Here is a 17,814-nt window from a genome sequence, read left to right as displayed (position 1 = left end):
TTGTTACAACTAACGCCCAGTGGTCTCCCAAATAGATCGATTTCAAGCTCCTTACACTGAAGTATAAACCTCTTCCTGCCCCAACACTTCCCTATTTCTTTGATCCTATCCTCCCCACTCCCCTGCTCTGGTCACCACCTCTAATTCAGGCCTGTTGCCTGTCCCTTTCGCTATTGGCGAGGTGAGCCTTCAGCAACTACGCCTAAACCCTTTGGAACTCCCTTCCTCTGCCCCCCTCCCTTGCTCAGTGCCCGACACCGTGACAATGAAGCACTGTGGTATTGTCCTACATAAAGGACATTATATAAATGTAAATCGTTATCATTACTCCCCACTTTATTTTTGGTGTGTTATGCTCTGTGGTGTTAAATAAGCATTGAGAAGTAACATAACTGTGTACTGTGAATGTTCTGACCCTTTTCTCAGGGTTTAAGTTTAACAGAATTTGGAGAGTTAATTTATACGTTAGTCACTGAATTGTTTTGTACTGGCAGCCGACCAAAGAGGAAGCTGAAGGAGCGCTACAAAGCAAACCCGAAGATAAACATAGTGCTCCTGGTCTGAGTATCTTAGTGGTGAAAGCGGACGAAAAAGCAGCAAAGGTATTGTATTCAACATGTTTTGAAGACTATCTTGTTTTTGGTACTATGCATTCGGTGATAGTTTCTTTTGATCTGTGTGCAAATAAAACACTTCTTTGAGTGCCGCCAAAGTGACTTCACTGGTGTGATTGTGGCCACAAGTGCTCCAGTCTCACACACATCTTTCTTGTGTAAAAAGATAAAAAGATCCACAGATGGTCCTTAATTGAGGATAAGTGCAAAGTGTGGTTAACTGCTGGTGTATGTTGCAGCTGCATTGCTACTGCTGGAAGTGGAAACAAGATCAAATAACTGCACACAGTCCATTAAAGTGTATGAAATGACTTAGATGAAGCTGAAGAGTGTAGGGAGTGGGAGGGGGTTGATGACCCAAAGTAGTCAAAGAGGTAAGTCCTGAGCAGGCTTTGAGTGGGGATGAGTCGGAAGGACTCTGGGATGTTGTGTTCTTGAAACAGGAGAGGTAAAATGTAGGACACAATTTACTTATTGCTTAACCCTGCTTTTATATGCTGTTGATTTTTCTTATTAGTCCGGAGAAAAGGAGAAGAAGGTGGAAGAGGAGCTGACACCTGGTGGTCAGAGCACCCTGGTGTCACATGAAACTGTGGTCAAGCAGATTGTCCTATCGTCCCCAGAGGTTATTACTTTTAACAAATAATATTTCTTATATTTTCGTATACTTTTTGACTACAGAGTTGAATTGAAGTTTGCACGATCTATCTTTCAGACGAGTAGCAAAGACGTGCTTTACAATTAGGCTCAAGCATTCAAATAATGAGTTGGGTGGAATGTTGTGGTCTGATATACACAGCGTCCCAGACTCTCCCAGACTCTGAGTTCTTTGAGGACTCAGCCAAACACAAACTAACTAATATTGTAAAGCAACATTTTCTTTTATTTAAAATCTGTAGCCAACTGGTGGTGCACTTTCATATGTTTCTTTGACATTATATAATGCATGAATGTTGTTGTTTGGCTTTAAAAAAATGTTAATAGTCTACAGCATAATAGGTTGCCGTTACCTATTTCACGCTATGATTTTAATGGTTTAGTTTATTCACTTTTTCAGCCTTTGTTATGCCAGAATATTAACTTAAAAATCAAGTGATTTGTTCAGATCGTATGCCTGTGCTTTACCTTCAGTCTTGACATAATTTACCTACTTAAATATTAAATGTGTTAAATTAAAACTGTTATGAACCAGTTACATAACCTAAGTAGTCTAACGGGAAAACGGCAAGCTTTCAGTTTACATTGCCCCTTTAGCTGAGTCCGAGAAAATTGCCATTTTCCCAGTGAATGCCATTTCAGCCCCAGTGACATTGATTGTTTTAGGTTCTGTCCAGAGACTGGTTGTAGGCAGTGTGATTTCGGTTTCACTAAGCATTCAGTTCAACCCTACGGGAAAAAAAAGAAAAGAGCCTGCAGTCAATCTCAGATACTCGTAGAATCATCCAAAATGCAGCACAGAAGCAAGCAATTTGGCCCATTAGGGCTATGTTAGTGCAAACTCAACCACTGGAGCTCCAATCTGAAATTCCCTGCTTTATTTGTATCATCTTTATATTGTACCTATTCAAATATTTATAAACTTGATTCCATGAAGGGATGTGCTGTGAGGAAATTACCATTCCCTATGCAACTTTAATCCATCCACACCTTTTGAAATAGTGAATACAGAGGAGTCCCAGAACTCTTACTGCTGTTATTACAAATGAATGATGAAAATATGCCCTGAATATTTTCTTGCTACCATTTTGAGGTAAAATATAAAATCAGAGCCAGCACCAAAAGCTTATGCAGTTAAAGCCTTTGATTGCATTGTGCATAAAATCCCTTGAGTAGCAGAAACGAAGGCTTTTAAAACTATGGAAGGGATGGGATGTTTGCTAAAGGCTTCACTTCTCTGAAAATACCTCCGTCCAACCATGCACAGATCCTGATGCAAATTTGTATTTTAAACGTAGAGGAGTTGGTTATGACAAGGGCTATATGTCTACCAAAGGGGACTTATAGAATTTCAGAAGCATAAACTTGTGATATAGTTTAAAGCTAACTTTGGTTTATTTTTAGAAAAAAAACACACAAAATGGAAAAAGTCAGTGCTCTAGAAAAGCCAATTGGTATCCCAATCTGCAGTTTTCCTTAACAGCCTTTCTTAAAGGAATTTCCGCATGCATGCTTCTGATTTCTTTTAAGCAATCTGGTTAAGGAATAATGTAAATTAGCTTCTAATATATTGCAGATATAGGGTATTCTAATTGGGAGGAAGGAAGAGAGGAATATCAAAACAGGATGCCCAAGCAATTTGACTTGATCAGTCCAGCGACAAGGAGAGCTAATGATAGACAGACAAGCATATATTGATCAGAATAAAAATAAACATTGGTAGATTCTATGTCATCTGTCAAACAGCAGAAAAATGTACTTTTCGTATCGGAAGAATCTCACGGTTCAAGGAAGGGAGACTCAAAGAGAGATGGTGCTCAAGGTAGCATGAGACCTAAAGAAGCTCCTGGACAAAGAGGATTTGAAGGTCACAATGTGGAGCCAACCATACTGATGGATGAGTTCTCGATGGCCAAATGGAAACATAGCGAGGAACCCGTGTTTACCATTGCTACTGCTCACTATTTTACTGAGTCACCAGGATCAAAAATATTGGTAACTGTTGCCTTTGACTTGACTGCCCGAGTGCAAAGAATGCCGCATGATTTTCAGGCAACACTTGGCTTCAGTGTGCTTCAACGGCTAAAGTTACATTACATTTACTTGTTGTTTTGCTTGGATCCAGCCACTGGTCCTTCCTCCCCTTCCCAGAGAGTTTTGTAATTTTTATTTCAAGCATTCCTGGCTGTTAAATTAGGCACAATCCCCTTAAAATTCTGACATTGGCAGGCTGAATCCCTTGTGCGTTACACTGAATGGAAATGCCATCCTCTCACCCTGGCAGCTTGATTGCACAAGCTTGAATTCGTTAGAGATTCTTTTGTGCATCTTCTGGACCTAATAAGATCACTGAGATGTTCCTTTTCACATATTAACCTCTTTCATTCTTCTGCTTCTGTATTTTTCCAGACTTTTATTTTGCTCTCTGTCTGCCCCCCCCCCCCCCCCACCACCTCACACGTCCTGTTGCTTATTGTGTCACTTCTCAATCTGTGTATTTTATCGGCTTTTATCTATCTATCTGTTGGTCTGTCCACCATTAACGTAATGTTGTGCGTGTGTTTACCTTTATATGTTGACTTTCTGTGTCTACGCAGACAAAACAGTCTGGCTCTGAAGTAACCTCAAAAAACATAGACGTCTCCAATCTAATAGAGTCCACACGAAAACAAATCGATTCAAAGGATTGGGCCGCGGCTTCATCATTCAGCTGGGCTCAGGTGGCTTTTCATTCTCTCCAGAAAGTAACTGCATCGAAGTGGGCCCTCACCCCAGTGTTTTCTTTTTCGTTTTCTTAACTATAGCTTATCTTTCTTAACTTAACATATTCTGCCTGTAATATGTGGTGCTGCACATCATACCTTAAATCTACCAGGGCTAACATGTTGAGTGGAGGTTGGCAAAGGTAGCATTGTGTCTTGCCACGTTGCTTCTTCCTTTATCACACATACACCATCGGCTCCTGTTGCTCTTCTAAAGGCAGGCAGGTGAGGAAATGCGTGTGGAACTAAGCCAAAGCTGCTTTGGAACCAATCACAACGAGGTATATGAAAGTGACTTGAGCTGACCTTACATTCCCAGGGGAAGTGTCTGGCCTCTGCTAGATATTTACCTATGGTATGACTCCCATTCTACTTTCCGTGATCGGTTATAGAGCTATCTGTTTTTGTCTTAATTTGTCCTCGTCTTAAAGTTTATATTGTAAATTTGGATTGGGTAATGAAGTCTCTGGATTTATTCGATTGCTTGGAGCAGTTGTGCAGGTGGGGTACACAATCAGATGCAGACTTCTCATCAGGTAGGTGAATAGAGTTGGGTGCAGGTTAGGAACATAGGTAAACAGGTACAGAAGGAGGCCATTTAGGCCTTCTAGGCTGCCTTATCAGTTTATTAAATTTTGACTTATCTTTCATTCCCAGTGCGTTGCCCTTGCACCATAACTTTACGAACCAAGCATCCGTCTATCACTTTAACTGATGTCAATTTGCAATCTTTATTCTGGGACAGAGCATTTAATATCTTCACAACCATCTGTGTGAAGAAATGCTCCTTTGACCTTTGTTCTAATCAATCTTTGCAATTATTTTAATCTTACACACCCTCGTAATGGATCCCTCTACCAAAGGAAACGGTTGTCATCCATCCAACCAATTCCTTTCATTATTTTGATTAACTCAAATGAAATTGCCCCTCTGTTCTAAGATATATAATCTCTCATCATAGTTAAAACCCTTCAACCCAGATAGTAGTCTGGTGAAAGGTCACTGGACATTCTCCAAGGATTTTACAATAAAACTTAAGTAAGTCATATCAGTCAAGACTATAACATTTAATTTGACTTAGGTGAAGTCCGAGTTGCAGGCAAACTGTATAATTTGTATAAAATCTGATTTAATCAATAATCTAAATGCCGCCTGTGTAATTCAATGCAGCCGTTAAGTTGCGTATACAGTAGTTCGTCACTGCAGCTGGTAAGAGTGCATACATCCGGTGATGGGTCAAGACTATGTTTCCCACTGAAGTATGTCTTGACCCATCACTGCATGCGCAGTTACTGGAAAGCATTGGAATCGCGTTGAATCGTGAGAAATGTTCTTCTGCGTATGTGGCAATGGATCAAGACTAAGTTTTCCACAACTCAGTGCAGCCAAGTAAGTTCCATGCGTCGACAGATCGCATCATTTCACACGATTCAACGCAGCCAGTAAGTGCAAGAGTTTTGGAGGATAGGGTATAAGTTATAAGTTAGGAGGTGATTAATATCATCGCTGGGCTGCTTCATGTCCCTCATCCTATCCACCATACCATCAGAGGCTGGGCTTTCAGCCAGTCTGTAACCCATCGCCCACAGAACTAATTCCATCCTCTGTTTTTATTTTCTATTTTGTACAGACGGAAATACCATTATAATGTGGTTAGCTGGGTCCAGTGTCTCACTGACTGCATTTTGAGTGCAATGTATAATGCTTGTGTAGATTTTCAATGTTGAGGGAAAAGCGTGTGTTTTTTTTGCACAACCTTGGTATGCATTGTTTAGACGACCTAATGTGAGTCATAGTATTGTATTCGTTCATTATATGCAGTCATTGTAGCGAAATCGTTAGATATAATTTTGCGTCGTCATAACATGGCTCCCGTTTTCCTTTGCTAGAAATCTGAAATGAAGACGGAATGGGAAGAAAGTTCTAAAGAGATGACACAAGAGTTGCACGAGCAGAAGACGCTTGTGCAGGAGACAATGGTGATGCAGGAGACTCGTGTGGTGGATGTGCATGCAAGTGGCGATGCTTCTGCATTGTGTGCAACGCTGGCAGGAGTTGAGAGGGCTGCAATAGCTGCGATAGCAGAGGAGAGCACAGCTCCCTCTTTTGATGACAAAGGGGGACTGAGTTCCGTGATGATGGTAGAAACCACAGTGGACGAGAAAGAGATGGGAAGTCCCAAAGTGGATCAGCTGGTCACTGAGAGCATAAAGGGCGTTGCTTCTGCTTGGGGGCAGGAGGACCAGCCAGACACAAAGGGGCAAACTTCAGAGAAGTCTGATGAAAAACCTCAGTTTGAGGTAAATGCCCTTCTTACCAACTCTCCCCATCAGTTACCCTCTTATTTAATCCATTCCTTACCCATCCCCATGTATTTCTGAGCTCATCCAAGCGAAAAGAAATGTAAATATCAGAAAATAAAATCCAAAATGTATGTTTTAACATAGAAACAGGAGTAAGCCATTCGAGCCTGTTCCACCATTCTATAAGATCTGTACCTCAACTTCAATTACCCACCCTTGACCTAACAAATATCTATCCACCTCAGTCTTAAAAATGTGAATGGATCCAGAATCCATGACCTTTTGGGGGAGAGTTCCAGATTTCCACTACTGCTTGGGTGGAAAACTGCCTCCTGATTTCACTCCTAAATGACCTAGCTTTAATTTTAAGACTATGCTTCCTTGTTCTGGATTCCCCCACCCCAGGAAATAGTTTCTCTGTATCTACCCTATCAAATCCCTTTATTATTTTAAAAAACCTCAATCAGATTACCCCCCAACTTTCTAAACTCGGAATATTCCAAGAGGTGTAATTAATATTTGCCATTGTCTAGTTCCAAAAATAAATTTAGAAATTTGAAGCATTATTTTGCCCACTTGTTACTGCACAGTAGTATAGTAAATACTGCATGTTATTTCAACAAATTCATTATTCAACTTTAGTGATGCTGCAGCTTCTTAACCAAGCTCTTCCTGGATGCTTGCATTGCTTTGATCTAACATCCACTCTGCTTATTATTTATTTTTTTGTACTCAATTACCTTTTGTTACATATTTAAAACATATTATAAAGTATTAGGACGATAGATATTCAACAGAGTCTAGATTTATTCTGTATTTTTAGCATTTCGGAGCATCTAAAATTTGACTTTTTTTGAACAGTCTTAATTTTTTAATGCTTTTTTTTCTATAAATTCGTTAAGACGTAAAGAAGACCAACTTCAAAGTTAGGACTTAATTTAAGAATTTTCCAAATTCTCTACACTTTAAAATGTTAAGAAAAATAGAGTAAACCTAGACCGAGGTGGAATTTCTCCCCCAGAATGAGGAAGGAAAAGGAAGTGAAAAACAAACTCGTTTGCGTTGTATGTATTAAAAAAAAATGTTCGAATGATGGAGAAATTTATCATTGGATGTCGTAATGCTTTGCTCTGACAAATATTTGAGGTTTCCTTTTCTTCTTGCACATAGCCACCTGTTGTGAAAACAGAAACTGTAAGCTTTAGAAGTCTGACGCAGGAGGACGGGAAAGAAATCTCTACCAAGGAAGTGCCAGTAGTTCACACAGAGACGAAAACAATCACCTATGAATCAGCAAAGGTAACCTTTTACTTTAGGATGAGGTCTTGTGTCCCTTGTCTTCTGTTCCTCATTTAATTTGTTCCCCTTCTCGAAGATACTGCCTCATCCCATATTAACGTTCCCTGTAGTGAAAGTAGTGAGAGCTCTCCAACATCTAGCACAAGTGGACTTCCTTCACATGTGAGTGGCAGGACTTCAGTTGTAGACTTCACAACCATGCGGGGAGTGGGTGGGGGGGGAACATCTTAACCAAGCCTGATCCGGCTCTCATTTGACATCCACACAAAGGTATTTCTTTACCAGAATCTCCTGGTTAGAAATCAGAAGTGGGACTATTTGTCTCATACCTGGACCAAAGGTATTGAGGATAACTGTAGCAAAGTCTGAGATCAACTAAATGCAGAAATCAAGAAGGAAACCAGGGACATCTCAGAACTATCTAGTTGAATTTCACAGTAGGCAATAACTTTTACCAACTGAGCCATCTGGAAGTAAATCCTGAACAAATACTATTCAATTCACAAGTCTAAAGAATTTTGTCCTTGGAAATAGTCCCATGTTGATATTTTTCCCTTATTTTGTTTTGCCCTCATGAAACTTTTCTTATGTGCTTCTCTCTACAAAAAGGCTCCTGGGTGCTTGTACAACTGGTGCTTCAAAACACAAATAAGATGCGGTTTATTTAAAATAATAATTTGTTTTTAGACTTGAAAATTATTCTGCTAATTTTCAAAAAAATGGTTAAGACCTACCAAACTGCTTTTTACGTATTGGCACAGCTATATATTACAGGCTATCATTCGGGAACAGATACCAACTCATTGTCAATTGCTCACTTGTGTAGATACACGTTCTCTTTGTTGTAGTGTATTTGTTTGTAATGGTTTTGACAGTGGCTTCGTTTACTGAAGGGAAGAACACAAACTAATGTCACCTTGCTCCTTTCTCCCTTTTCTCTCCCTTTCCTTTTCATTTAATCTCCTTTTCCAGTCGGACCCCAGTGCTGACAGTGATCCAGGATTTTTAATGAGTGCTCAGACTATCACCTCAGAAACTACAAGCACTACAACCACTACACATATCACCAAGGTAATTCCCTTCTCAGTGAATACTTAAGAGCGTTTAGCTCAGAGAGAGGACTGGGACTAGTTTGAACCAAGCATGTACCATTTATAATAATAAATAATAATCCTTGCATTTGATATAGTGCCTTATCACGTCATCGAGATGTCTCAAAGAGCTTCACAGAATATACTGTAAAGTGGATTGACTCTATATTTTGTGGGCAAAACACGGCAGCCAATTGCACACAGGAGTGTCCCACAAACAATGGATTGAAGTGACCGATTTATTATCCTTATTTTTTTTGGAGGAATTATTACCCCTGGAAAAGAGATCCACCAATCGACTAACAACCAGGTTCCTACTTATTGCTAGGTAAACAAAGGCGTGTGGTGTAAGGAAGCTTGCCCAACATTTCGCCTTGCCGGGAATTGAACCCAGCTCCCTCACTTGCGAGGTGAGTACTCCAACCACTGAGCTACAGGATTCCACATTATATGAACGGTTCTCAAGTAACTGTTCATATAAACAGCACATACTTGGTTAAACCAGAATTTATGGTTCTCGAGTAACCGTAAATAAAGCTCTAAATGTTGAAAATATTTTAGAAGCTAGTTAAAGGGTAGAGCACGAGATCTAATTTTATCAAATTTGATTAATAAAAAGGGCAGCCTAGTTTCAGACAATGGGGGTTATGTTTCAGAAATTAGATTTTTGTTTGCTAACTGTGCAGTATGAATGCAGCAAAACAATACAATTGACATTTATTTGGACAATTTATGGCATCTATGCTCTGCGAAACCTGATATAGGCAAGATGAGAGGAATCTGCCGCCACCTAGTGGTATCAATGGGCACATTTTAACACTGAAAGGCCACAATTTCTGTCTCAAGGTATAATCAAACACTTAACAAGTTTCACATTTTACCCCTTTGGTACCTTATTCAAATGGTTATTATTCAGACACAGCAAGCTGTTTGAAACAGAGGAACATCACAGCCTAACTTGAAATAGTCCCCATCCATGTTATCTTCTCACAACACAAATGCAGAAATCACTATTTTATTCTCAGCTCTCAAAACACAGTCCAACAATACAACCAAAACCCCTTCAGTTAGTTCCCCTGCATCCTGCTTTATACTTCCTGATCCCCTTTCATTGGTTCCCAGTTCATTGGTCATTTCTTCTTAAAGGGTATCCAAAATCTTCCCTTTTTGGGCTTTTTTTCCTCTCTGTGTCTCATTTTTGTTCAATTAATCTCCGCGTTTGTTTTACTACTCTTCCTGACCTGATGGTTCTCGATGTTTCTGCCAACCCCAGATCTTCCTTCTGCTCTTCTTTTTCTTCCTCTGTCCTTCTTCCTTCTTTGGCGTATTTCCCATGACGTTCTTCCATATATTTTTCCTTTATCATTTTTAAGTTAAATATGATCTTGGGGTTTTATCCTTCTCACAAATTTCTCCTTTCGTTCAACCTTCTGTTGTTAGGTTTTTCTTCCTAAACCATATCCTCTTCCTTTTATAAAAGTTTTCTCCTTTCCTGGTTCAATTTTGGATTTCTCTCCATTTTTCTTGTGTTTTACCTCCGGTCTCAATTTTTTTTCTTCCGAGAATAACAAATCTCTTAACCATCTTGTCATCAGTATTTGCGATTGTCCCTCATTGTCTTTTTGCCTGTTTCTATAGGCCAGAATTGCCAGGTGCTTATCTACCTTTGTGTTGTCTGTCATCTTCCAAATTTTTTTTTAGTCTGTCGTTCCTGCTCCACCCTACAATTGCTTGGGGGATACTCCGGTAAGTGGTTTTGTGGTCTTCTATCTTCACTCCAAATTCTTTTGAGCAACCTCATTTCAATGAGATCTTGCACTAGCATCACACTGGCCTGAGCTCCTGTATCTAATTTGCACCTTAACCATTTTCTTTCTTCTATGCACCATAGCGATATCATCCACTTTCTTTTTCTGTATGCACTCTTTTAATGATGTTTATTGCATCAATATTATACTCATTAATCACTCCGGATTCCACCTCAGAATTCCACCTCAGAATTATTTTTTATTGCCTTGATCTTATTTGTTCTATTCTATTCTAGAACAAATAAAATTACTATTTTATTCTCAGCTCTCAAAACACAATCAAATAATACAAACAAAACCCCTTCAGCTAGTTCCCCTGCATCCTACTTTATACTTCCTGATCCCCTTACATTGGTTCCCAGTTAATTGGTTCTTAAAGGGTATAGAACAATCCAATCTTGACTCGAGCATCCCTTCAGCAGAGAGAGGGAGAGCAATAGGGAGCAGTACCTCTGGATTTTCCTCTCTCTGACGATACTGGAGTCGGTGGTATTTTGACCTATCTGACATTAGCTAACCCAGCACAAGCTAGGGATCAAAACCAGCCATCAAATGTTTGTCCCACGTAGGGACTGGAATTCAAATTGGCTAAGCTGATACTCCAATGCAGCACTGGGGAGGGTGTTCTATTGTCGGAGGTGCCATCCTTTGGATGAGATGTTAAACTGAGGTCCCGTCTTCCTGTTAAGGTGGATTCCATGGCACAGTTTGAAAAGAGAAGGGAGTTTCTCCTAGTGTCCTGGCCAATAAATTCCCCCAAATAAAATTGGTTACTCATTTCACAACCGTTTGTGGGGCATTGCTACGTGCAATTGTGCTACCACATTTGCCCACAGATACAGTCACTCCATTTCACAGTAAATCCTGTGAAGTTCTTTGAGATGTCCTTCTGACGTGATAAGGAGCTATACCAAATGTAAGGATTATTATTGTCCATATTTGCTGACTCAAATACTTACAAGGTTAGCTCGCTGAGCCATCAACACCAATTTTCCGTACGAACACAGAAGTCGCTGGGAACATGCAGCAGGTCAGGCAGCATCCATGGAGAGAGGAAAATGAGTTAATGTTTCAGGTCGATGACCTTTCATCAGAACTGGCAGAACACCAATTTCTGATTTTTTTATAGAAATTATAAGCAATTAACCATCCTCAACTTCATGTTTGCAGACTGTGAAAGGGGGTGTTTCAGAGACACGCATTGAGAAACGAATCGTCATTACTGGGGATGCTGATATTGACCATGATCAGGTACGGTGGCACTTTATTGTTGATGCTATTGCATCAGATGGGTTTCTAAGTAATATTGCAAGTGAATTGCATTTTTATATTAAAAAAACTAGTATGTTCAGAAACTACTAAAAGTAAGCAAGTTTAAATCTGCATGCTTTTATAATGAATTCAGTGATTGTGTTTTCAAGTTAAAGGAGTCGTATGGCATTTTGTGGCATTACTGTATGGTAGGATTGCTGATGGAAGGACTCTACAGCGAACAGTGTACAACAGAAAGGACTAGTTGCAAACTTTTTTAATGAAAAAAAATCACAGTTCCATTAAGGTGTTCTATGTTGGTGTTGGAACTGCTCATGAGCCCTGCTGGACTTGCCATCTATTCTCATTGGTGATTCAAGAAGATCGAGATCTCGCAGTCTGAACACCGCTCCCAGAATTTAAATTTAAATTTCAACAAGCATGAAATGATTTAGCAATATTTAGCAACAATATTGTTGTGAAGAATAGATTAGATAAATAAACATTTTAAAATACAATTTAATTTAAAATTAAAATTGCGCAAGCAACACAAGCCATAAACTCACTGTTGTTGGCCATAGTACCCTGGTCAGCACAGAAGCAGGTGGAACTGGCTCTTTCAGTGTCCGCTACCCCAAGTATTAAATCTGGGCCCTAACAGAGGAACGAGAGTAAGGTTAAAGAAATAAGCCATCAATGATGTAACATAAAAATGAATGACATACCACTCCTTTAAGTAGAGATTTTAAAATTTTCTTTTAATCATTTCCACCAAGAAAGTAATTGATGAAAAACTCATCATAATTCTCCATCCTGCTTCTGATCATGCATGTCCCACCTACTGTTTTTATACCTCGGGGGCTTTCTTTGGGTTAGGCCCTGGCTCAGGCAATTAAAGAGGCCAAAGAGCAGCACCCTGATATGTCTGTGACCAAAGTAGTGGTACACAAAGAGACAGAGATCACGCCAGAGGACGGGGATGATTGATCGCAGGTAAGAACAAAAGCATCAGCCTGGCATTTACAAATTGGTATGCAGCAAAGTAGCGTTCTCCACACATGTGGTTTTATTTGCAGCTTTACCTCTATAACCCATAAGGAACGTGCTTTTAGATGCTCTACTACTAACACATCAGGTGCTTGGGAAGTAAGGTTTCCTCAAAGTATTAGACTAGCTAATTTAATATTATGTGAACATTGAGCCTGAGGGCACCATGTCAGGACACAACGTTTGGCTAGTGATTTACCATCCTGTCAATCTTCAATCTTTGACCAGAATTGATCCTTCAAGGTGGTTTTCAGCCAATGACGAATTTTTAAAACATTGCTCCCACCTTTCAAAATGGAACGTTGGAGCTGGAATAAAGAAAGAGGTAACAGGGTAGTTTTACGGGTAGAAGGATGGGTAGGGGGAGCGGTGAAGAATAGATTAGGTAAATAAAAGTAGAAGATAGTTAAAGTTAACATTTTTAAAAGAAAGGAACACAGCAAGTGCAGAGAAAACAATTTTTAAAAAAAATTTTTTTTAACTTGCTTGTATTTTGGCGTGTAATGGTGAAGATTACAGAAACAAAGCTACGACAGTGGTTATGGAATCATTTGTAGCTAATACTGTCCCATTTTGTGGACTTGAGGAGGATAATAATAATAATCCTTACATTTGCTATAAAGACTTTCACGTCGGGGGGATGGCTCAGAGCGCTTCATAGACCTGTGTATTTTGAAGGGTTCAGGAGAGAAAGTGATCTGGAATGGTGGAATTTTCTACAATTAAAATAACTTTCCTGTAGGTGTATGATAAGCATATTACTTGATGCAGGTATGGATTGACATACTCCACTTTATATTTATGCAAGAGATGACTATGGGTTAGAGAGTGACGGTGTGCCTGCTTCTGGTTGTTTGAAGAAAGACTATTTCCCATATCCTCCATAATTTCATCCATGTCTTGTCTTCTCCTGTTGTGCTTCTGCATGTGCTAAATCATTTCATGTTTGTTGAAACCTTTTCTTTTTTTGTCTGGGAACACAAGTAAACCTTACTGGAGAGATATTAGTTTCTCAGTGTTACTCCCATGTTCTTTGGTTACATTTGTACTTGGGAAACACACCGAGAAATCAGTGGTTAGCTCTCATTGATGTATTCTATTTGAGGTATGGTAATTGTATACACTTTTCACTTAAGTTCTTTTACACAATACTTAATGCTGCTCTGAAAACCCACATGTCTGATTCACCTAAATTCAAAATAGATTCAAGGTCACTTGTTCTATGTGTCGATCCTCATGAGGATTCCAACAATATTTTTATATCCAATTCAAAAAAAATCTAGCTATCAATTTTTAACTTTAGTGAAGGATTGTTCTGTGCATCAGTATTGTCTCTGATATCAGGTTAGCACACAATGAATTGGCTGCACTGTGCAGAAAATGACTTGCCTGGAATAGCCTGTTGTTCGTTTTTTAATAATCACAAAAAGAAAGTTTTAAGTGTCCAAAACATCCCAAACCATTCACCTCCAAATTCATTAAATGAGCAATGCAATATATTGGATTGCGTTATAAATAATAATGGAAGATACCATCATTGCACAGAAATAATCTAATGTTCAGCTCCATTTTAAAGATAAATTGCAACTTCTTGCTTTTTTGGCTTTGATTTTTTTTCTGGCTGCCTGACAATGCTGCCATTGGAAACACTGCATTTTGCTGCTATGGATGCGTGTAGGAAATGTACAATTTTATTGTTTCTCTTTTTGATCACATGTTTGATTATAATGTACTTTATTCTGTTCTACTGAAGTTGTAAATCCAACAAGTCAGTGCTATATTTTGTCTATCTGCTGATTGGATGGAAAAAAATCAATGCAAAAATGTGCACTAGATGCATTTTAACACTGTGTCCACAGCACCGCTGGTAATGAGACACATTAACCTGAATGACTAATGGTTTTCTCATTTGATTTTTCTTCTCTGTTCCTAGGATTAACCACATCTTCACAAAAGAAGTAACACATACACATCATTAGGAATGATTTTGGAGTCTAAATGGAGTCATGCACATGACTTTGTTTGTCCTGAATACATCCACTAATGACCTTTCACATCATACTGGAGCACGTTGATACGAGGACCACATTTCGCCCTCACTAAATAAGGACATTGGCATAAGCCTTTCCATTCCAGAATATACATATGAGCAGCAGATGAATATTGCATGACTAGAATAAACTTATCACAAAAATGAACCCCCGCATTTTCCAAATCCACAGTAGAATCTTTCACGTCATTTAGGTTATTGTTTTATCTGCACGCAAAGAATAAAAGATCACTGGTACAAAAAATTATTTAAAGAATTGGAGGGAATAATCCAGCCTTTGACAGTATGTAATTTAAAAAAAAGCTGAGCAAGATAGAAAGAGGAATGAGTTGGTTGTCGTTCATTTTGATAGTTTTTGGTTTAGAAGTGAGTAACTATCACTCCAAGGTTGGTGAGAAAAAAAGCGTAATTGTAACATGAGGGATATGTCATAACTTACAGTAGATGTGCCAATAACAGTATAAGCCCATATCTATTATAATACAAAGCAACTTGAAGCTTATAACTGGAAACCTTGATATTCAATGGCAATGCCTGTGAAAAACATGAATAACCTTAACCATTTTAGAAGGAATTGTTTTGCTGCGTTTTGTGTGTTGTCAGCATAATTTGATGTCACCTAACATTTTTTTTAAAACAAAATATATATATATATATATATTTTACTTGAAGGACTGGTTTTGTTAGATGAGCACATTCTTTTATGTTAGAACCAGAAGTCCAGGTAGACTAGCTCACGATTACTTGTGGATGTTGACTTTCCCATAGAAGAGGTGTCAGTATATTTTTTTCAAACCGAGCCGATTTTGCTCATTTTCTGTTGCTTGTGAATGTGACTTCTCGAGAAGGATTCTCCCCACTTACTACCTGCGACCTCTATTTTTCATCACTGACAATGACAGCATTGATTCTTCCCAAATACTCTGCTTAGACTCCAGATTCAGAGCAAAGCCTTAAACTGAACATAAACTAACAGCAACTCTCCATTGGAAGCTTTGAAATTATGAAGCGTTTATGATTTACAAAGTTCGTACAGCTAATTGTAGGGTACAGTACTTCATCAGATGTTCTGCTGCAATGTATTAAATGTTGAATGTATGTTTCTTCATGGTGAAATAAAAGTGGTAAAGGCATAAATACTTGACTATGTCATATTCTGTTTAATAATGCGATCAATGATATGAACTCTCCGAAACAACACTTGCATTTACCATGAAAGCGCTCATTTCAATTATAACGTATACCCCTTTGAGCAGTGCATACAGATTTTGTTCTGTATGTGTCCATCCACAGTTTAGTTGTTAGCCTAGCTCAGTTGGCTGCATCGCACCTCCGAGTCTAAAGGTGGTGAGTTCAAGCCCCACATCAGGACTTTGAACTCATTGTTTAGGCTGACGTTCCAGTGCTGAGGAGTGCTGAATTGTTGGAGGTGCCGACCTTCAGATGAGAAGTTAAACTGAAGTCACTACACTTTACTGTAAAATTCTGTGAACTGCCTTGAGATGTTTCAATGATGCGATAAGGCAAGGATTATTAATAATTTAAACATTCAGTGTACTAAATGTAAAAATTTACACTTCAAAGAATGTTCTAAATACATGGTATGCTCACATTCATTTATATTGGACAACATTTTATTATATTGAGCAACATGACATTCATTAATATGATTCTTAGTACATAGTCGTACTCAGTAGCAATATCCTTTAGCGTATGAAATTGTTCTGCCTTTTTGAACATGAATCCTCCTTTTTCCAGCTGTTTGATAAAACTTCTTCAAAAGACTTATTGAATTATTATCTGTACCCATTGCAGCTTCGCTTGCAACCAAAGGATGCAATATGGAATGTAGATTGACGCACAGACAGACATTTCATCTTTATACTCATCTGGGAGGACTCCTTTTGGGAGACTCAGTGCTTTAAAAATACAATTTTGTTGTTGATGCCCCGACTTAGCTTCATCTGTGTTCTTTATGTTGTTCCCACTACTTGGCTACGTACGCACTCTGTGACGCAGGATAGCACAGCGCCACAGTCAGTCGGCGCAGCCACCAGATGTAACTGCAGTGCCTGTGAACATACGTAGTCCACACAATGCCACAGCGCAAAATGCAAAACTGAAAATAACTCATGAACGATAGGAGATACCCGAAAACAAATATGATCATGTCACTCCCAGTTGCAAGATCTTTCAGATGAGGTATAAATCGTGTCTCTACGTCAATCAGTTATTGAGATCCTTCTTGAAGCACAGACAGACATTGTTTTATTAGTACAGAAGATAATTTACAGAAATATATCATCTGTCACACAAGAATTTGCCTCTCAAATGTATTCACAGCCCATTCAAATGTTCAGAGTATAACTGGGAACAAAATATTTTTCAAATTAATATTTAGCAAATGTCACTTTTTATAGTACATCACTGGTCTAAGAATAAGAACGAGAACATCGTGTCCTGCTTACCACCTCTATTGTCTAATTATAACTCTTGGTGAGATTCAAGGCATAGGAACATAGGAATTAGGAGCAGAAGTAGGCCATTTGGCCCCTCGAGCCTTCCCCCGCCATTCAATAAGATCATGGCTGATCTTCTAACCTAACTCCATCTGCCCGTCTTATCCCCATATCCCTTAATCCCTCTATCCTTTAGAAATCTATCTCAGTCTTGAATATGTTCAAGGACTGAGCATCTATAGCCTTCTGGGGTAGAGAATTCCATAAATTCACTATCCTCTGAGTGAAGAAGTGTTTCCTCAACTCTGTTCGAAAGGGCTGTCCCTTAATCTTAAGACTGTGATCCCTAGTTCTAGATTCTCCAACCAGTGGAAATAGTCTTGCACTGTCTACTCTGTCAAGCCCCATAAGAATCTTATATGTTTCTGTAAAATCACCCCTAATTCTATATTCTAGAGAATATAGGCCTAGTT

At 38.9% G+C, this 17,814-nt stretch overlaps 1 protein-coding gene across 7 annotated transcripts in view; it reads left to right on the top strand.

Annotated features, from left to right (window-relative positions):
* The window catches only part of epb41l3a (erythrocyte membrane protein band 4.1-like 3a), a 164,836-nt gene extending 148,817 nt beyond the window's left edge, over window positions 1-16,019 (top strand). For all 7 annotated transcript variants that reach the window (XM_007900967.1, XM_007900966.1, XM_007900954.1 and 4 more), the window contains 10 exons: window positions 495-602; window positions 1,132-1,239; window positions 3,018-3,266; window positions 3,869-3,991; window positions 5,923-6,333; window positions 7,507-7,635; window positions 8,608-8,706; window positions 11,705-11,785; window positions 12,662-12,778; window positions 14,766-16,019. In XM_007900967.1, the coding sequence (XP_007899158.1) occupies window positions 495-602; window positions 1,132-1,239; window positions 3,018-3,266; window positions 3,869-3,991; window positions 5,923-6,333; window positions 7,507-7,635; window positions 8,608-8,706; window positions 11,705-11,785; window positions 12,662-12,772 (1,419 nt within the window). In that variant the 3' untranslated portion in view covers window positions 12,773-12,778; window positions 14,766-16,019. The remainder of the gene's footprint in view (window positions 1-494; window positions 603-1,131; window positions 1,240-3,017; window positions 3,267-3,868; window positions 3,992-5,922; window positions 6,334-7,506; window positions 7,636-8,607; window positions 8,707-11,704; window positions 11,786-12,661; window positions 12,779-14,765) is intronic.
* Window positions 16,020-17,814: the final 1,795 nt, after the last annotated feature.

This window comes from Callorhinchus milii, unplaced genomic scaffold (assembly GCF_018977255.1).
Source record: "Callorhinchus milii isolate IMCB2004 unplaced genomic scaffold, IMCB_Cmil_1.0 Scaffold2, whole genome shotgun sequence".
Classification (NCBI taxonomy): Eukaryota; Metazoa; Chordata; class Chondrichthyes; order Chimaeriformes; family Callorhinchidae; genus Callorhinchus; species Callorhinchus milii.
Note: the sequence above shows the minus strand (reverse complement) of the source record. Positions and strands in the feature narration are given on the sequence as shown.